Source organism: Gossypium hirsutum, chromosome A05 (assembly GCF_007990345.1).
Source record: "Gossypium hirsutum isolate 1008001.06 chromosome A05, Gossypium_hirsutum_v2.1, whole genome shotgun sequence".
Taxonomy (NCBI): Eukaryota; Viridiplantae; Streptophyta; class Magnoliopsida; order Malvales; family Malvaceae; genus Gossypium; species Gossypium hirsutum.
This window is the reverse complement of record NC_053428.1, coordinates 1,630,816-1,653,120: the sequence shown is the minus strand read 5'-3', so window position 1 is coordinate 1,653,120 and position 22,305 is coordinate 1,630,816. Positions and strand designations below refer to the sequence as shown.

At 31.7% G+C, this 22,305-nt stretch overlaps 2 protein-coding genes across 3 annotated transcripts; both read left to right on the top strand.

The window, feature by feature from the left end:
* The first annotated feature begins 11,633 nt into the window (after positions 1–11,633).
* On the top strand, positions 11,634–12,969 carry LOC121229223 (uncharacterized). The gene is made up of 3 exons (XM_041112786.1): positions 11,634–12,241; positions 12,340–12,512; positions 12,593–12,969. Exons 1-3 carry the CDS (start codon positions 11,762–11,764, stop codon positions 12,765–12,767), a joined length of 828 nt encoding a protein of 275 aa, XP_040968720.1. The 5' UTR covers positions 11,634–11,761; the 3' UTR covers positions 12,768–12,969.
* Positions 12,970–15,025: 2,056 nt separating this feature from the next.
* On the top strand, positions 15,026–21,461 carry LOC121203185 (uncharacterized). 2 transcript variants are annotated; one of them, XM_041112785.1, is made up of 7 exons: positions 15,026–15,461; positions 15,680–15,741; positions 15,908–16,062; positions 16,300–16,507; positions 18,320–18,406; positions 19,108–19,739; positions 20,253–21,461. In XM_041112785.1, the coding sequence occupies exons 3-6, from the start codon at positions 16,040–16,042 to the stop codon at positions 19,174–19,176; spliced, it is 387 nt and encodes a 128-aa protein (XP_040968719.1). In that variant the 5' UTR covers positions 15,026–15,461; positions 15,680–15,741; positions 15,908–16,039; the 3' UTR covers positions 19,177–19,739; positions 20,253–21,461. The 2 variants fall into 2 exon arrangements, with proteins under 2 accessions (XP_040968719.1, XP_040968718.1); XM_041112784.1 differs by having other exon boundaries at positions 19,089–19,739.
* The last annotated feature ends 844 nt before the right edge of the window (positions 21,462–22,305 follow it).

The following is a 22,305-nucleotide window of genomic DNA, read 5'->3' as shown; positions in this document are numbered from 1 at the left end:
AAAAATGACAAAGAAAAAATGGGAAATTTTTTCACAATATATATTGTTTTCCACTGTTCTTGGATTTTTAAGAGCAATCTTTCAAATTAATTACCATTAATACATCATTTGATCGATATCGATAATCTTTTCTAATGTGTTACTGCCAAATACATATGCTATTGGATAAAATCATAAATACCATGTTTAAAAAAGTCAAAACTTTCAAGTACCAAATCCCTAATAATTAATAAACCGAAAATCAGTGTTAAGAAAAATTGAAATTCAGTGTTGCCGAGACTTGAAAACAGTATGACGATATCAAGCAGATCTCTCTTAAATCTTGAAAATTGGTTTCCTTTTTTTACACCCAAAGCTTATAAAATTTCAATCAAAAAACAGAAAGAAAAATAATCATTGCATGCACTGTTCAACCCAATGAAATACTGTAATAAAACATTTAGGCTTTTAGCTGCTTTAGCATAATAATATTAAAAACCATTAACGAGAGACAATATAAAGCTAAATTAATGTTTATGGCACTAGAAAAAAAAAGTAGAGAAGAGACCAGCAGTTTGACAATGGGAGATTCATTGACAACTACAATAGGGTTTAGCATTATATGTATACATTAATTTTTTTTTGGGGGGGGGGGAGGGGAGTAAAGGTTGGAAGAATTTATTCCCACATTTGCATTTCCAGGCAAGCAGATAATAGCTTTCATCACCTTGATATGAAGAGCTTCGAGTATTTCTATGATTAGGAGAAGCAACTAAAGTAGCCATGCATGGTCTGCAACTGAAACACTTGTTCACGCACTTGGGTGGCCTCGAACCCAGAACTGTTTTCTCTTGCTTTAAATTGTTATCATTACCTGCTGTTACTGATACTGTGCCCCAAAAAACCATCCATGAATAGAATGTTAGTACACATAACATTAACATATATGATGATGACAATAAGTTTCATATGTATCGTGTTTGTTTTATTTACCTGATTTGGAAGGGAAAAACGTGAGGTAAAAGATGAACATGACACTGAGAACTGTGACTTTTAGTTCAAGTGGGTTGTGTTTGAATGAAACCATCATCAGTCTTGTCTATAAGCAGCAGCAACAGCAGCATAGAGTTTTAAGGAATGCAGATTGTTTGTTTCTCAAGGAATTAGAAAGATGTGAATATTTTGATAGCAAAGAGAAGAAGATGATGGTTGGGGGGTTAATTTGCCTGTAAAAACAGAAGCATCTCTCATCAGTTTCAACTCAAAGCAACTAAAGAGAGAAAAATACAATGCATCTCTGATGAGAATTTGGTTGGGGGGGGGGAGGGTCCCATAGAATATAACTTTAAAATTTATTTTTTGAAGTCTCACCATCAATAAATAGTTACTCTCTGTCTTCATGTTTCAGGATGAATTGACTGAAGTTACATCTTCTTTCATCTTTTTGTAAGCTGGCTTGACTCTCTTTCTTCACTTTTATTTTTCTTTTTCTGTATTTTTTTTCCGAATTATTGAATCAAAGCCCACCAAATTCCTTTTTCATTATATACCGTAGTAATTTAGATAGCCGTACCGTACGCAGCATGTTTGAAAATCATGTTTACGTAAAGAATGGGCAGTATTGTATATGAATACAAACAGAAGGTGAAAGACAATTATTTGGCTAAATAACGTGTAAGACCAAGGGATATAGTACATACAAGTAGTTAATTCGCATGGAAAGTGAAAACCAAAATCTATAAAAAGCCTAAAACTAGAGTTTCTCAAGCTTCCAAAAACTTGGTCTGCTTCTCTCCCATGGACCCAAAGCTCCTTCAGAAAAGTCATTGTCCTTCAATCAAGCAAAGTAAAAAGAAAAAAGGTGAAGTAATGACCTAAGCTATACAATCGACGACCAGATGATCCAGTGGTAACATGATATTAGAGTGGCTACACCAGCCAAACAATACAAGTTAAAAAAAAAAAAAACCAACAACATGAATTTTACTTCCCGCTCACATTGTGGACATCAAGGATCCATATTTTGAAATCTCTTGGTGAGATTTTCGTTAGTGGTAACATCAAGGATGTCATGAGAAATTGTTGATAGTGTATAGTGCAATCTTAACAAGCTATGAATTTTTTCGCAAAATGTAGTCATCATAACAAAAATTTATCGAGATAAAAAAAAATGACGAGTCAAGAGCCATTGATAAGCTAAATGTGGATTGTAGACTCATTTGAAAAGTGTCAAAATCATTTATCACAACTCTTAGGAGCATCAATAGAGATTATCTTAAAGCATATCTCATTTTCAAGAACAAAAATTCGAATCAACAATATCCTTAATTAGCAAATGTCTCATCTCAGTCAAAGAAGATCAAAAAACAATAATAAATTTTTTCGCACTAAAACCTTTAAAATTTTGCATAAAAATAATTAAAAATAACAAACAATGAACAAAGCCTTTTTATTGGTTTTTTGAACAATTAAAGTAACATTTTTAGGATTTGTAATGGTCTCTTTAAACAATGTTATTTTTAAATATTGAACTTGAATTTTTTCTTTAAGAGTATAATGTATCTTATCACTCATCCAACACTAGTTGATTATATTACTTGTGTTCAATTTTTTTTTTTACAATCCGTACGCCATTAGCAAGTATTAGCAAGTAATTTTTACAATTCAATTCCACAACATAAGTATAAGAAACACTTTTGACTAATAGACTAAATGCTCGGATTTATATTCAAATGATTTATATATTAAGATTTTATGGTTTTCTGTGCCTGTCTCACCAATTGAATTAAGTTTTTATTTAATATATACAAGATCCTTCATACATTAAAAAAAAAAACTAGTAAATGTGGTCTCGAGATTAATTAAGTTATAATAGGCTCTTATTGCAAAGCCGTGGGAGAGCTCAGCTTTTGTTAGTAGAAAAATAGTAGGTTAACAAAACGGATGTAATGAAAGGAAGGTTGTTAATTATTGATTTATTCTGTAAAACTACTTTGGATCAAAGTAAAAAAAAAGTACTTTTAATTATGGTTTTCGAGAAACAGTGAAAAAATTACAACAAAAACCAGAGTGTTACCACTCCTAGTGTGACTTACATATCTTTTTAGGGTACAAAACATTAATAAAGTAGAGACCAGACCTCCTCTCTCTTGTGGACGGCATGAAATGACTAAAGTAAAACCAAATTCATGACTGTCATAATTTGTGTTATTCTAACTTTTTTTTTATTTGGAAACATGTGTGATTTATCAAAAAAAATATATATATGAAAATATTTACTGTTTAGTGCTGAACATATATTTATCTATATACGACACTGTAATATAAATTCCTTTTAAGGAAGAAACTAGAAATGGAGACTTTCCAACTTGTTATTATGATTTTTTATTTTTATTTTTATTTTTGGCTTTAGTTTAGTATTGTGATTGCAGGTTAAAAAGAAAAGCCAAAATGGCAGCAGAAAAAAAAAGAAAAAAAGAAAAAGTGCACTGGTTTTATCTCCTCGGTGTTAAAAGAAAGAATTCACAATTAAAGAAGGGTATTTAATGATAGCTAATAGGTAAGAAAAAAATACAGACCACATGGGTTGATGTCTGTTGAAAGGGCACTCTATTAAGTAGCCCTGTTGTCTAATAGTAGCCCCTTGTACTAACTACAACTACTACTTCTACTGCGGTCTTTCACAACTGTTGCTGTTCCCCTTTATTGAATGAGAGGCCAATTTAAAGAAAAAGAAACACACACACACACACAAAGTCCTTACACAAATTAATCCTTTGGGATATGGTTTTAAACCCCAGATAAAAAAGATTGAATTTGTAGGTGAAAATGTTAAACGAAATGGGTGTGTTAATGCTAGCAGGGCAGATAATGGGAAATAGAGGGCTGCCTATAGGAATATGGTTTTGAAAATGTTAACAATGATTGCAGGATTATTTAACATTAATTATAGCTACATATGTTTTTAAGAAATGGGTTGGTTTTAGTGTAGGGTATCCATCAGATTGAGCAGTAGCAAACAGTGGTGAAGATTGCTGCTAATCTACTCAACTGCCAATGACAGTAAATAAAACAAGTGAAATCCAAGACAAACAGAGAGGCTTCATTTGCAAACATGGAGAATTGGGCTTTGATTTGAATCATTATTATTATTGCAGTTACGTAGCATATCATTGAATTGAATATGGTGTAGACATTAACACGTGATGCTTTTGCCACAAAAAAAAAGAAAAAAGAATGATCTAAAAATATAAAGAGTAACGGGGCTGCATTGTAATGCATCGGCCCCATAGGTTTTTTCTCTATGGAAAGGGCAAAAAGCAAGGAAGAAGAAAAAAAAGGGACATTCATATGAACCTAGCTAGCTACCATATACACATCAACATGGTGTAATAAATTCTTTTGATCCTATTCCTGCATCTTGTAAGGATTTCATGGTCCATTAACCTGGAAAAATGATACGTACACGGCAGACATAGTTTTATAGCACGACGGTGGGTTGGTGAAAGCTTTAGAGACAAAGGTGAGTCCAAGCCCATACAGGTACACTATAATTTTCATGTATGGTATATCATTTTTTTACATGTAAAAAAAGAAACTAACCAAAAGTTCACGAGCAATTAATTGGCGATTGGTACATATCCTTATCGAAGTCACGAAAAGTTCTGCAAAACTATAAAGCTGGGATTGGTGTAGCCCATATAGGGTTGGCAGCTTAGAAGAAAAGACTAGCAGCGTAGATGATGTAATCATGAAATGGAAAATTACAGGGGATTTTATCAATCTGCTCCTTTGGTGTGTAAATATCATGTAAAAGAAGATGGATAGCAATGGCATAAATGGTGCAGCAAGGTACAAATTGGAATCAATAAAGATGAAAATGGCACAAGGAGAGACAAATAACAACACGAGAAAACATTCCTCTGACAAAGCCAAAAATGTAGTGTTTGTGCGACCAAGTTGTGAGATTTGACTACACTCGAAAATGAAGGGAAAAAAAACAGTACGCATGTCTTAAGGATAACAGGAAATCTTTCATTATGATGAAGAAAAGGAATTGATAGTAAACATGAAGTAGAGTGTGGTGGTTTGATATCTTTCTATAAAAATGAAACATATTTTATGATCAACAGTTTATCTATTTAAAAATTACATGCAATAAAAGAGAAACTATGCATTATAGTAGAGGTGTGCATTTTGAAACTTCAATTTATATGTATTAATAATAGTATCAATGAACAAACTCATGAATTGACTTACATATTAAAACTGACTGAAATAATAAAATCTAATTTCATCGGTTTAAATTGGCTAATTTTGGAAGTTTGAATTTTATTTTTAATTTTATATTTTTTTAAAAAGATGAAAAATTACTTTAGTTGAAAAGTTTCATGAATTAGGTTTATATTTGTCAAAATTCATGATTGCGGTGTCCTAAACCATCTTTGTTTCATATGATAATGGGATTTATACATTTCAAACTTCAAAGGAAAAAAAATTTGGTTTTTATGTGACTGGGGTTTGCCATTTTCTCGGATGGACTTCTTTTTTCTTTTTGTGCAAATGGGGCGAAAATGGCGAGGAATTATTACAGGATAATTAAATGTGAATAAATTAATTTTTGTAGGTTAGGTATTTGTTAGGACTGGGTTGGGTAATGGGTATGAATATAGATATTTGGGCTTGAGTACGGTTATTATTGAGTGCGTCTAGTTTTGAAATTCAAAACCAACAATCAGTGAATAAACTGCAGAAATCAATTGAAATTTTGACTAAACCCATTTATTTTTGTTAAACCGATATGATTTACTTTGTTAACCCATTTTTCCGCACATGGATGAGGTCAGCTAGCTTCCACTCAGGCTTGGATAACATATTTTTTTGCATCAAATCCCTTTAGTCTAATTCAATTTCAATTTTAATAATAAATAATTTATATTCTTATTTAATTTTAATTTTAATTATAAAATATATTTTAAATACTTTATAATAAATAAATAGTGAAAGAGTTGTGGAAATAACCTGATTATTAGAAATTGTAAAATAAGTTAATTAAGATTGTATTCATTTTTTATTGATATTAAAATATATAAAATATAGTCGATTGAATTTTAGTTTAATTGACATAAATATTATTGTCAATGCAATAAGGCATGGATTTCAGTGTGCTGAATCGCATTAACCTCTTATTTCTGGGTTGATAAAGAACTATAAATAATTATAGGTATTATGTAAAAGAAAAAAACAGATATAGTGAAAATCTATAATGAGATTGTTAAAAAATATATATACAAAATATAAATTTTAAATATCTTTTAAATAATTTATATAAATTATTTGAAAATTTTAATTTGAATATTTCAAAGGGTCAAACTGTCCATGTGTTCAATATTGTATTGAGTTGGGATTTTATTTTTTAATTTTGTTAAGAGCTTAAACAATATTTTAGGGCTGGAGTTCACTCAAAGTGCCATAAAAGGTGAAACCATGAAAATCGAAGAATTTGCTTCTAGTTAGATTCAATTTCGTGTTTTACTACATATAGATCATTTAAGGGAGATAAAATTATAATGAGACAATATTAAAAATGTTGAGAGTTGTACTTATATTTTAAATATTAAAATTACATACAAACATAACTTTTACAAGGGAAAAAGTGTATCTCATATAATTATTATAAATATATATATATTTAATATTAACAGTTAAATGTCAACTGTATGTCATATATAATTATATATCCAATATAATCAAAATTAGGTTACTCAAAAGTTAAAATGACTTAAACATATGTATATATGAATTTGGATTGAAAAGTAAAATTGACAAGTTTTAAAGAAAAATTTGATTGTTTAACTTTGTTATTGTCGTGAAAGAGTGGTTTTTTTGCGGCTCCTGCATCATGGTCGAAAAACATAACCTATTGGCGAGTGGTTTTTTTGCGGCTCCTGCATCATGGTCGAAAAACATAACCTATTGGCGCCTCTCAATAGTTTTCTTATGAAAATGCTGATCTACATTTAATGGCTGAGAATACTTTCCATGATTTTATCATTTTGGGTCCATAATAGGGTTTTCCTTATCTCGGCTTTTATTTCATTTTCAATCACTTCCATCGCAGTATTTATAAATTTATTCCATTCTGGGTCCTTTTTAAAGGTTCGATTAACCAACAGTAATGTTGAAAAAAAGAAGAAGAAAAGATTGTTTGAGATTTCAAAATGCTTGACCTGAGTTTTGTGAATGATGAATTGGTTGCATTTAAGTATTTATATTCAAGTCTTATAATGTATAATTATTATGTGTATATTGACAGATGAAATGGTTTTTTTGGAATAAGTTTTTGAAGTGTCGTTTTTTAGGACATTGACCTGAATTGTTAACAATGGAAAGTGTTGTTTCTTAGAGGCGGGTTTTGCCTCTCTTTCGTTGAGAGTTATGTACGGTTCATGGAGGGAAGCACCTCCGACCGTACATAAACGTACGGCCACTCGTCAAGAGACAATATGAGCATCTCATCCTTGGTGGGATTCGAACCCCTAACGTCTACCATATAGGTCAATTGTTAGGATATATGATACTATAGTTGAAGGTGTTTTTCTCCATGAACCATACATGACTCGCCGCAAAGGAGGGACAAAACTCTCTTTTGGGGGCAATATTGTCGATTGTTAAGGGATTTGATTGATATCCTCGAAAACAACACTTTAAAAACTTATTTCAAATGAATTAATCCCTCTCAACATTGACATTTTTTTTTCAAATCTTATTTTAAATTTAAGTCTATTATATGCGAATCTTGTTCAAAAAATTTTCAAATTAGAAATTGATTTTACTTTGTTTTGATTTCATTCTAATACGCCATTATATTAGTCACAAAAAAGTTTAAAAAGGAGTAATCTATGTTAGTATATATAAAAACAATGTCCATAATATTCTGATCATCTCCTTTTTGTCCTTTTAAGATTATATAATAATAGTTAATTTTTATTTTTAATTTTTTATACACTTTAATGTTTTATTTAAAAAATAATTTAAATTATATCACATAAATTTTAACATATTATTTATTTTAATTAATAGTTTTAATAAAAAAATTAATTGATCTATAATAATTTGAGACGTTAATTTGAAATATTTTAAAATCTAGACACTAATTTGAAATGAATATAATAATTTAAGAACGTATTGTTATTGCTTTGAATGAAGAAATAATTAGAGACCACAAAAGACAAAATTAGCCTTATTGCAAGTGGGTAGGCTAAAGTGTAAAGACGAAATTACTTTAGGCGGGACCCATAAATCTAATAAAAGGGAGCTGCATCCGTCCACTTAAAACAAAATGAATAGCACACCCCAAAGGTGACCTTCTTGACTTGACGCCTTCTGAAACTCCACACCGTTGAGCCCAACCTCATTGGGCTCCACCACTTCAATATGGCTTGCTTTCAATTTGCACCATCGGTCCCACATGGGTCAAGACCAGCCACTTATGTGCACCACTGGCTCTTTCGTACTTCAACTTCAAACCCAGGGCTTTTTTATTTTTCGTGGGTGTATACCGTGGGAAAACCCTTTTCCTAGGGGAACCAAACGCCTCTGGTATTTATTGTATCACGTGTAGCGGATGAATCAGAACCGTTGAATCACTTCAGGTATACACCGCGACGGTGTTGAAGGGTTTAAGGTCACGTGACATTTCCGGTGGGGTCTACTGCTCTTGAATTATGTTAAAAGTGTACTTGTCCCCTTCGAGCGAGACTATGGAAAAAAGTTCACTTATTTGATTGTGCCAATTCTAGGGACTGTTTGGTATGAGTTTTTTTTTCCTTCTAAATTACAATTTATTTTTGTTGTTTTCTACTTTTCTTAGATAAATATATATAATTGTCATCCTCGCATTAAATTCTTTAAAAAAATAATGGTTAAAGATATACATTTAAATTATGAATTTATTTAAATTAAGATGATTTTAAAAAATTATCTTTCAAGTATCTATTAATAAGAAAAAGGATTGCATGAAACAAATATATTATCAATTTTTAATGGTTTAATACATCCGCAATTTCATCTTAAATTTTAATATTTTAATTTAAATTTTATTTTTTTCAAGATAAAAAATTCTATTAAATTTTTATTTCGACTTAATTTTTGAATTAAAATGTTACTTAAAAAATCACTTTGTTTAAAACATAATTAATAAAATAATAGATCCATGAACACCAAATTAATTATCATAGCTTAATACTTAAAATCATATCCTCAAAATTCTAATTTCTAAAGTCTAAATCCTATTCATAAGTATAAACCCTAATATTATTTTTATCATTATTATTAATTGCTTCTATTTAATTGATGAAAGAAAAAGAATATTAGAGTTAAAGTATTATTAAAAATAACGGATCTAGCATTAGAGAGTGTACGACATTGGTTAAAAAATAATACTGTACTATAGTAGATGTCATAAAAACGACTTTTTAATGTTATACTATGATAATTTAAACTCTTAAAATAATATAAACTATTTTTAAAAAATATATATATTTAATAATTTTAAAAATTCTAAACGAAAAAAAATTCTTAAAAAATTCTAAAATTCAAGTTTTAAATTAAATTTTAATTTAATTAAGTTATTTGTCTCAGGTTACATTTTAGTCACTTATGTTTGAAATATTTCGTTTTAGTCACTTACGTTATCATGTTGTAACATTTTAGCCACTAAGCCATTAATTGTCGTTAACGATGTAACGGTAAGCTGACATAGCACGTTAAATAATCATTTCAAATGAAATTTTTAGGTTAAATTCTACAATTGTTTCCTATATTTTTTCATTCTGAGCATTTTTTTCTTTTATATTTTTTTAACTTTCCTTTTTTCTTTTCTTTATTTTTCCATTCTATTATTCTTCTCCCTCTGTTTTCCTCCCTTCTTCATTTCTTTTAATGTAATTTTTCTATATTTTTCATTTGTTAAAACTAGTTCACAAGCTCTCCTCGCTTGAAAAAAATAAATTGTTTAAAAAATAAAAGTATAGGGATTAGTTTTAACAAATGAAAAATATAGAAAAAACACTTTAAAATAAAATAGAAAATGGAGGAAAATAGAGGGAGATGCAGAAGAGAATAAAAAAAATGTAAGTTAAAAAAAACAAAAATATAAATTGCTCAAAACAAAAAAAATATGGGGATCGATTGTATAAATTAATCTAAAATTTTTGTTTGAAATGATGATTTAACGTGCCACGTTAGTTTATCGTTATACTGTTAACGACAATTAATAGCTTAGTGACTAAAATGTTACAATGCAATAATATAAGTGATTAAAACGTAACATTTCAAACGTAAGTAACTAAAATATAACTCGAGACAAACAAAAGTGACTATTTTATAGTTTACCCTTAAATCGTCTACATGTTTAATTAACAAAACCTATTGTGTTTTAACATCTTTTACCTATTTTTAAGCATTTATGTAAACTTTTATAAAATTTGAAAAATAAAACTATTTATTTTAAAATATGCATGTTAAACCATTTTAAAGTTTTTTTTAAAATAATTAAGTAATTTCATAAAAGCATGAAATTAGAAATTAAAATTAAAAGCGAAAATTACTTGTTTAAAGTTGTTTGTTATTGTTATTATTATTAATAGAAATAAAATCATATTTAAATTTAATTTAAAAATGAGATCCACTTTAAATATAATTTAAAAATAATTATTTTAAAATTCAAACTTTTCATTTTTACTTTTGTATCTTATTTGATAATATATATAATTATATATTTTTTAAAATATTATGTAATTATTTTTTATTGACTGATTAAGAAATATAAAATTAGTAATAATTAATCGAAAATAATATATTGTATTAGTCACAATTTTGAGTCCTTTATACATTGTGATTATCAAATGATGTTTAATATCGGTGTTAATTAATAAAAACATTTAAAAAAAAGTTATTATAATATTAATATACGAATTCATATATTGTCAACAAAACAAATACAACTATCATTATCAAATTAATGTGTCGTTTGATGTGTTAAAAGATCACCAATAAAATAAATATAATTACGGGTTTAAAATTTATATATTTAAATGTCTAATTAATGTAATTATACACCATTGTTGATTTGTAAATAAATCCTGACTAAAAATGATAAAAAAATCATATTTAAAACTTAATTATAAAGACAATAAAACTACAACAATTTTAGATATTTCTGTATCTTTTTATACCATTAATATTTTAATGATTCAACTATTAAATTTATTAACATAATTGTACTTGTCATGTGTAAAAATTTCAAATTAATTTAATATCTCTAACCTATCTATCTAAAATATTATATGTATTAATACTCATTAGATGATTGAATTTTTTTACATAAAATATATAATTTGCGTTAAATTTAACCTACATAATATATATTAATAGAATATAAAATATAATTATCGAATTATTAAAATATTAATAATATAAAAAATATAAAAATATAAAAAAATATAAAATACAAAATATTAATAACACAACCCAACAAAAACGCACGTTCACATCAATGTGTCAGATCCAATGACTAAGATCAACGGACCAGATCGATTCCCTACTTCACCTTGGTCTCTATATAAAAAGCCCTCCACCGCCTCCCTTCTTCCCTCTCAACTTCTGTTGTTAACACTGCAATTGCAGCGGAGAAGCGAGGGCCGAAAAAAAATACTTGTCGTTGGCTTAATAATAAAAAATATCCTCTCTTTTTTTGTCAACATTTCATTTTAGTACAAAAATGCTTTTAAGGAGTTCGTCAATACCGATACGTGACTCATGGGTCTCACACTCGAAGAATTTCTCTCCTGCGCCGGAGTTATGGCACCAGAGTTCCCTGACCCGAACCGTTTCATGTTCGTGCTCCATTTCTGCAGGGTCGATCGACGATTCGAGTTGGAGGATGATGAGGACGGTGTCGGATACGGATTTGAGGGATCTGGTCGTCCCCCAGATGAAAACCGCTAAGAATAATAACGTGCTCTTGAATGGGATCTGTGTCGAGGAGGAAGAGGTGGAAGAGTGTGGGATAGGCGGTGGTGGGGGAAAAAACTTTGGCGGAGGAAGAGGAGGTGGTGGTTCGGACTGTGAGGATAACGAATGGGGCTTTTGGGATTCGAAAAACGGAAATGATAGTACTGATTTGTATTATCAGAAAATGATCGAGGCTAATCCTGGAAATACACTTCTCCTCAGCAATTACGCTAAATTTTTAAAGGAGGTAAAATTGCTTATATATCGATTCAAGTCTTTCATCACAAAAAGAAAAAAAGAGGTTTTGAATTTAGAGTTTGAATCTAACGTTAGAAATCCGTACAGGTACGAGGGGACTTCGTGAAAGCCGAGGAATATTGTGGGAGGGCAATATTGATAAATCCGAATGATGGGAATGTTTTGTCTATGTACGCCGAGTTAATATGGCAAACTCACAAAGATGATCGGAGAGCTGCAGCTTACTTCGATCAAGCTATTAAATCCGCCCCTGACGACTGGTAAATACCTCCAAAACTACAATGGGTTTTTTTAATCATTAACAACATTTAACCATATATTCCTTTTGATGTAACTGCAGTTTTGTGCTAGCATCATATGCACGATTTCTTTGGGATGCTGAAGAAGAAGAAGAAGAAGAAGTAAGGGAAAATACTAGTGAGAGATTAGATCAGAGCTTTTTCCATGGAGCTCCTCCATCGCCTTCTCCTTTGGCGGCTGCTCCTTTGTATTTAGCAGTTTCTGACTTTTGTTAATATACCCTTCTTGTTTTGTTTATATATATATATGTATGTACGTGTATAAAGGATGAGATTTGTAGTTATGGAGAGAGCTTTTCTACATTTCTCATCGTTGGAGCCGTATCATGTAAAAAGGTAAAATAAGATATGACCAATGACGCAATCTCTCTATTGATGTTTTGCATATGTTATGAATAAAATTTCGTAGTTTTTTTTTTTTTTTTTACATTTATGTTTTGCGTTGGTGTTTCCGTTGTATTTTAATTATATGTCTAAATTTGTTAGCCATTTTGTCAATTCTACTGGATGACGCTGCTAAAGTTGACGATTACAATAACCACGACGGTTTCCGAAGAGATTGGTTCCTTATTGTTGATCTTATCACGAATGCTACAAAAGCTACTGTTTTTTTTTTTTGGAACATTTTAAAACCCTTGTCACATAAAAGTGTTATCAGATTTCATCATTATTCCAGGTTTTGCAAAGAGAAGGAATGTACAGGAATTCCCAGGAAGACGACCAACATAATTCTGTTTCTGAAACTGGGAAGGTTTGTTGGATACTAACAGGGATATCAACAGTGTTATTTAATGTAGCTAACAATTTGTAGAATCCAGCATGCATGTATGAAGAGGTAAGAATCAGACGTGGTGCTTCACCCTTGAACCATGGATATGGAAGCAAGCAATGACAAAAAGTCTAAATTTGCAGTCAGAGCATTTCACGTGAAATCCGCCACGTGAACACTGTGATCAGCAAACACGTTATACCGGTCCCGATGAAATTTACAGCCAAATTTCTTCTAGATCAAAGATAGATAGGATCATTTTGTATGGTATATTCTATAAAAAAAATTGACAAACTTATCTTTATTAATTAATGATTGTTATAGGGATGATTATTTTGTATATAGGATGACTAAACTTAAAATGATGTCACTAGCGTTACGTGCGTTCTTCTAATGAAAAACACTTGGTATTTGTAATTAAGGTATTTTTCATTCAAATGCTAAAACTTTTGAGTTTAAAAATGAAAATAAAATATCTTTATTTATATTAACATTTAAAAAATATATAAAAATATATATCATTTTTAACTGAGGTTTTAACAATCAAATGTTTCTTTGAATTAGAATTAATTGATTGCTAATTTTGGATGAAACCTCAATTAGTTCTAGATTAAGAGGATGGATTGATGATTAGTTTTTTTTTTACAGATTTTGTTTACCATTTAAGTCATTTCAATTGATTGCTCATGGGTTGGGTCACTAGGCCCGACTTGAGGGTCCGTCCGAAATGTGAGAAGGTTTAGACAAATTTATAAGCTCGAAAAATGGGCTTGGACAAAAAATAGAGCCGGTTTAAAAAATGGGCCGAGTCTCGGGTAAGATATTTTGGCCTAGTCTGGCCCAAATTCACTAAAAGATAAAAAAAATTACTTTTTTTACTATTATTTTCTTCTTGTTTTCTCTTTATTTTGCTACCATTCTACAATTATGTTGTTACTATTATGTTGTTATTGTTTGTATATTGTATAAAAATTATTTTATTGTTAATTTTGTTATTATTTTAAAGATATTTGTTAATTTTGTTATTATTTTAGAGACATTTACTTGTTAAGTTGCATCTATCTTAGTGTTATTTAAATATACATATTTTTAAAATTGTTTTAATTTGTTGGAAAATATTTATTTTGATATTTTTAATATTTTTGATGTATTATATATATTTTAAAATTATATAAAAATAATATAAAAATTAATATGGGTAGACTGGGTCGGGCTCAAGTTTTAGCATTTTTATCCGGATCGAGCTTGGGTAAAATTTTAAGCCCCTTTTTCGATCGGTTGAGCCTGGACCTAGCATACGGGCCTAAATTTTTAGTTGAACCCGACCCGGCCCATGCACACCTCTAATTGCACTCTATCAAATGCTAATTACTCCTATTTCAATATTTTAAATTATTAATATTTGATATTTTTATTGCTGTAGTATATTAATTATATAATATAAAACACATTTACACATTGATGGAAATGAAAATGGTAGTATGTATTTTATACAGTTGGATCCAAAACTCTAGGACAACAAAGTTCAGAAACATCATCGTATTGAGCTAATGGTTGTCGGGAGCTTGCTTAATATAGGTTTTAATCCTTATATATATATAACTTCTGTTCATAAAAAAAATTATTGTATAATACATAAATTTTCTTCATCTGACCACGTGGGAACTGGGAAGTGCCCATGGGTATAAATAAAACGGTCCCCAAAATTAGGAAAAAAAAAAGATGAAAGAGGGTTAAAACTTAAAACCAAATGTATCTAAAAAGGAAAACGAAGAAAAAAAGTGTAAAAAGGGTGCTTTAGCACTTCGCACGGTGAGTGTGATGCGTGATTGCGTGTGCTGAGACAAAGACACTCAAATGGAGAGAACTACAGAAACGGCGCCGTCCTCCTCAATGCAAGTTCCCCAGACAATAGAGCGCGGCGTCGGTGGCAAGCCAAGGAGACAACCGCCGCATCGACCTCCGGCTACACCTTATGCCCGCCCTCAGCAGAATCAATTTCTACGCGGCCGCTTTCTCTCCAAACTTGTCGATCCGGCTTGCCGTCTCGTAGCCGGCGGCGCCTCTAGAATCTTCCCCTCTCTCTTCTCTAAACACCTCACGAACGATACCCTCCAGCCGCCAGAACCCCAAAACTCATGGTTAGTATTTATTTTTTTCTCTTCATATAAAAGAACGCGTCTCTTCGTTAAAAATTTTCTCTTCTTCGTGATTAGTAGGATTTTTTAGTGATCAAAAGTAACATTGTCAGTGTCAAGCGTGGGAGAATATTTGGGGGTTATGTTTTGTGATCAGTAGTTCATTAAATGTTTTAATGTGATTACATGATGAATTTTGTTACTTTTTCTGTTGGAAACAGTGAACTTGGGTGAAGATATAGAGGAACATCCTAGTGGCAAAGATCAAATTTCTTCTTCAACTGTAAGGATTTTGTTCACCAAATCCATATATTTGTGTTAATCGCATTAAACTCTGTTAAATCACATTGTACTTACCCTATTCAAGTGAAAAAAAAGGGGGGAGGGGGTTAATTTAGCTTTTCTTAACGAGTTAGCATGAATGATTATATTTGCACTCTTTTTTCTAGTTTGGAGTTTCTAAAATAGCTAATACTAGCGGAACAAGTGATGGATCAAAGGCTGGTTTGGACTTTGTTGAAAAACGAAAAGGTGTTGACAGTGAGATTAAGGATGACAAATATTTGGAAATTGAGAAGCTAATGGAGGAGAAAACATTTTCAAGGTGAGTTCTTGTTGTTATCCGGTGAGATTATACATTCTCTCCCTGTTGTTCATATCCCAGCTATTATAAATGAGCTTGATTTTCTATTTTATTAATTAATGATTTGTTCTTTCATCCCTCTCTGCACAATTATTCATATATCCCTGTTTGTTTCTATATTTCAAGGAGACCATTTACTTGGCGTGAAGAGCTGATTATTATCTAATATGGCTTTTAACATCTATAAACTGTATCCAGGGGTGAAATTAATCATATGATTGAGATTATGAATTCAAGGTCTGCTGATGTTCCTAAAGTTCATCAAGAATGTAAGGATATAATCCTGTCCGCTAGAGGTGCCAAAGATACTATAGGTCCTCAGAACCTGAGGAGGCCAACGGAAGGAAAACAGGATGATTCAAATAAAGCTGTATGGGATGTGGCAACCCCCCTTCCTAAACCAACTGTGAGTGAAAATCATTATAATGAACTTGTATTTTGGAACACTGGTATCTGCGTGAAATAATGAGGTTGATGCTGTGCCTTATGTTAGTAGCTGTACATGTATAATCGTTGTGCAAAAATACAACTTAAGAGTATGTTGCCCCAACTCTTTATTTTCCTTGAAATTTCTGTTGGCAACACATCATATGGACATGGTATGGGGTCCTGTTGTCTAAAGTCTAAATGTACAGAAAAAACTTCAGAAGAAAATTGAATCTGTTACACTCACCCCAGTTAGAGTAACATAGCTTGTAGAACCCTTGCATTTGGTTTGCATCAACATACAGCAATCTATTTGTTTGGTGGTTAAGACCTTGTAATTTTAGGGTGTAATTGGATGAGAGAGTATATTTTAGTGTTCTGGATGGTTTAGAAAGAACAAGATTCAATTTGGGCAAAATTAAAAAAAATTGAAATAAACATCCTTACCGATTTGGGTTATGAGCAGTAATCTCATTGGTGGTTTCACTTGAAACTTGAAGGTTGCTTTGGTGTGGGTTCAGCTAGGGTTTGAATTGATAGGTGTCAATTTTATGGTTTTAATAGAGCTAGTTAGGTTGGTAGTGATGTGAACCAATGCCATAAAAGAAAGGAGACAAAAGATCTTGCATTCTCACCAAAGCCGGAATACTTCACCCTTTAAGGTAGAATTCCTTAAAACAGAAACTGAAAAGAGAGAATAGGAGCCGTGAGATTCTTATAAGTTTGTTCATTTAGATTCTTAGGTACTTATTTGATGGAAATAATTATAACTCAAGAAGTGATAGGTACAAATAACATACACTTTAATCACAAGTAGTTATGATATGCATGTCGATTTAATTATTTGATCATAGATATTAAGGAGCTGCAAATTTCTCATAATTTTTTCCTTTGGGAGGTTGGATGCGCATAGGTGCTTATATGATGGATATCTAATAATTGTAACTTAAGAAGTGAAAGGCTCAAATGGAGTGAACTCTTTATCTAGTAGTTATGATATACTTGTCAGTTTAATAATTTTGAATAGACTTGTCATAGATAAATAATCTAATAAAGTTACTTAAGCTATTGGCCAATTGGGAAAAGGAAGGCTGGTTAGGATGAGATTGAGCGCTTGTGGAGCTGCCAACATAAAAGGGAAATTTTCTGATGCATACTAGTTTATCCACTCTGAGGGCATTTCCCCCAATTTCGTTTCTTTTCTATTGTATCAGTTAAGTATCTCATCTCTCAGTCTTTATCTGTCTATCGATCTCTGTAATATGTTAGTCCACGCAGAGAGTTGCATCGTTGGGCACGCCAAACATATGTCAATTGTTAGGTACATTGAAACTTGATGTGCTTGTGTCTTTCGTATTTTTTCCCTATTTATTTAAAATTTATTCTATGAAACACTGCAGCTCCCAAATGAAACTGGATGCTCACCTATTGAACTTGTAAAAGCATACGTGACAAATAGGACACCAGAAGTAAACTTAGGTTCTAAGAGTGCTATATCAAAAGATGAAAGACCAACAGTGCTCAGTGACAATTATTGAATCAGAATCATTGTTCCATTGCCTTCACCCAAGTCATCCACATGTTGGCCGGGTTCCATGGTACAGGATCAGCGTAGATAACTCCACATAATCAAAGAGGCGGATTTGGGCTTCATAATATTCCAAGAACCCCTTACTTCAGAACTATTTATTCAAATGTGGAACTTTAAAATTTTGCACCTATTCTTCCATGATTACATCTAATTGACTGCGTGAGAAATATTTTTTCTTTTCTCTTCCTTGTATGTAATCAGTTGGATCATGTACAAGACAAGGGTAATGGTTTCCTGAATGGTTCATTCTCTCCTTTGCAGCAATTGCAAACTCCTATATATGGACAGGTAAATTTTCATGTTTATCAGCCATAGTACTACTACTCATTATACTTCCATTGTAGTGCTATAAATATAGGGAATCAGCTTCCTCTTTCTTGAAAAGGAAAAAGAAATGGTTACATTGGGATTAATGAAAAGGGAAATTGAACCTTGACCCTCGCATAGAATGTTAATAACTAGGTCCTCTATATGGATTCTTGGTTACTTCCAGTGCGTGGACAAGCATGTTCTATGTTTTCTGATGGAGTCTGTGTTATGTCATTTTTGTAATTGTTGTGCCATAACTATCATCTAAATTTTTTTTCAATGACCATTTAGGCATTGCTTGGTAGGAAATAGGAAAGATACGAAGGGGAAGAACGAAACGTGTTTAATCCAATTGTTAAGCTCTAAAGTAGGAAAGTGGTTATGGAAACTAACCATTAGACTAAGAAATTTTTGTTCCCACCCCTTTTTATCCTTCCTACCAAGCAAAGCCTTGGGGAAACAATGTGCTTCTAGGTTGAACAGAGTCTAATTTATGTATTTTTGCCCCTAAAGCTGGACATGCTCAAAAGCTGAATAAGGGAACATTCATCATGTTGTAGGTAGCTATTGCCTATTTGAAACTTGCCTTTTCATGACTTGAACTATTATTGTTACATCTATTTAACTTGAGTCCTATACTTGTTTGAACACATTTTTGAAGTTGAGGAGCAACCTTGCAGATGATGGCCATGGAACTGTGCGATCTATTTGCAGGATTCGACATAATGGCCTGCAGAAACCCAACCTAGAGGACCTATTTATTCTCATTCATTGTTAAACAGTCCTTTTCCAATGGGAAATTCCAATGTTTCCAAGGGCGTATTTCCTTCTATCAAGAACAACTTGGAACAAGGAGGGACCAGTATCTCTTCCAATTTTTCAGTCATTAGATGCTAACAGAAGCTCCAAGATCAATATCCCACCTGTACATCTACATTCCAGTCATATGGAAAGGTCAATATTAGAGCACCTAGAGCGAAATCTAGTCACTCCTAAGGAGAAGTCTGAGGTGTTAAAGATAGCCACTTCAAGTAAAATATCTGAATCTTCAGATGCTAATGCTAGCTATTTGCCATGTTTAGGACTTGATTCTTCTAAAAGCAAGAATCAAATCAACAACAGATGGAATGAAGATAGAGGGAAATAATTTTCTGTGCCTTCCCCATTGAATACCATTGAAGCTAAGAATGTGAACAGAACTTCTGCTTCATTGTTTGAAGCTCATAGCACTATTACAATGTTTGGCAATAATGCCGGGTCGTCACTAGATTTTGGAAAATTTCAAAATTCTCTAATCAAGACTGCACAGAAGGTATTTCATTCATCCTTCTATTATTGTTCTATGACATTTAGCTTAGTACTTTCCTAGTAATTTAAAGTTAAAACTAGAAGCATTTAAATTAGCTGTCAATATCTTTTAGAAAATTTAGTCTATTTTACCCTAATTTTTCTGACATACTTTATAGGAATTATAACAAGTGCACTACGGTGAATATATCAACATCATTTTAATCGTTTTGTTGTCCCAATATCCCAACTTGGAAAGTGAAAGAGACGTTTTATTTTTGTCTCTATTTTTCTTCTTTCATGCCAAGTACATTGGTAACAAGATATACCATTAGTTTACTTCCCTTTTATAATGCAATTTTGAAATTTGTGGGGATCACGAATCTGGTAGAGTATGATACTACGCAGGAGCAGAGTTAATCATTTTATGTCTCATTTGTTAACTGTCCTAGGTCTATCAAAGAACTCATTTGTTATATATGCCATTTATTTATCTGCCCATTAAGAATTCATAAGTGTACATCAATTTATTGAACAGGATCACTCAAAAGGCTGGTGCTTCAGAAAAGCCTTGTAACTCCGTTAAAAATAAACCGGTTTTGGCTTCTATTTCTGTCAGCAAGCCTGAGCAACGGTGGATATCTACTTTGGATAACAGCACTGGTTTTACTTTCCCTGTTTCTGCATTTTCTGGTGTGTCTTCTGAGCCTTGAACACCATCCATCATGCCATCACTATCAGGTAGCAGTCTGCATTGACCCAAAGAGGAACATACAGGGCCTTCATATAGCTTTGGCGGCTCAAACAGATCTTCCGCGGCCCTTGTTTTTTCTTTTCCTTTGACAAGCAATGTCCCTACCCATGTCGATGCTTCAGATATTATTTTCAACTTTGGATCTGATAGGCCATCAAGAATATCTTTCAGTTCAATAAGGAAAAAAACCATATGCTACTGACAGAGGAATGATATAATTCTTTTTCCCCTTAAAAGATTTTTAGTGCGAGTTGGGAGTGCAAATTATCTAAAGCTGAAACCTTAAGACTTGATTTATAGCACTTAACCCTCACTTGTTTCATGGTTGATTTCTTCGTTGAGGTTAAGGCAGTGTTCAAACTATGAGGTGTGTGATTCTCCATTTGAGGGGAATATGAAAGAAACAGAATCATGTTAAAAGGCCCAGAAATTGGTTCTTTGTGAGAATATATCTTTATAGGATAGATGATGCTTTGTTCCTTTTTTGCGGGCCTTTTGGGATCATCCTGGTTGATGTTTTTATATGAGAAAGAAACAAAGGGAGGGGAAGATGAGGGTGGACGCGGCTGGATCGGTGTTCACAAATTATAGAATTTATATACGTCGAAAAGAATAGGGGATGGATGCCATTGGACAGGAGGAATCACATTTTGGTCCTAATTCAAACAAGAAAGAATATGTGCTTGTTGTCGGGGGTGGGGTCTAGAAAGGAGATGTGTAAACTGGAAGAGAGCAGCCATCAGCTGGATTTGGAGCACCAAAAACAAAGTGTCCAATGGGTGCGGGGGGAAAGACAGAAGCTAGTCAGTGAAGTCAGGCTTTGAGAAATGGGAGGTGAAATGACAATGAAACCAAGACATTGAATTTGACATTTCAGATTCTTATTATGTCAGATCTGCTACACTTGCCCTTTTCTTCTCGCTTTTTTTCTCCCACTCTTATATTAGAGTTGGATTTCAATTTAATTATAAAATTATTAAAATATTTTTCTTACGATGATGTTCATAAAAATTAGAATTTATGATATTATAAATTTAATTATATAATTTTTTTTTCACTAACTTAAAAAATGTGTCATAATTATATATATGTACTAGTTCTGTTATCTTCTTCTTCCTCCTATAGAGAAAAAATAAAATAAAATAAAATCCATTTCCCAGTTTGAAATCTTACTACAATCCAATTTTAGATCCCGAGGGCATCCAATATAATAATATTACATTACATGCACCTGTTTGAATTTCATAATTTTTACTACTCTATTCTATTCTCACTTTTTCTTCTCTTTCAAACTAATTTTCTCCATTTTTGTTCTGTTCTATTCTATTTTTTACTAAATATATAGTTTGGTGTCTTTGATTAGCATGTAAATCCACTTCTCTTCTCAGTTCACTTAACATGTTAAAATACATTCATTAGGTGAATAGGTTTTTCAAGTTAGCTTTGCAAATATCACATATAAAGTTATATAGGATATAAATGAAAAGATTCATAAGCCTAAAAGTTGATTGGTTTTTGTGGTTTACTATGTCATTTCTCTTTTCATCCCACTAATCAAACAAATTTGGATTAGTTAAGGTTTCTAATGCAACCCAAAGAGAAAAAGTGTGGGTGTTTTAATATGTAGGTTATTGATTCAAAGTTGTAATTTGCTATCTTCTTGAGAATAGAGCAGAGTGGGAAATGAGGGGGGGGGGGGTGACCACATTTCCACTTCACATAACACCCAGTTGTTTTCAAAGATGCCCTAATTGTTGTCTCTCTGGATATATATATATACATAATGCGTCTCCCCATTACATGAAATCCAATGATATCGTTCACGAGAAAAAGGAAA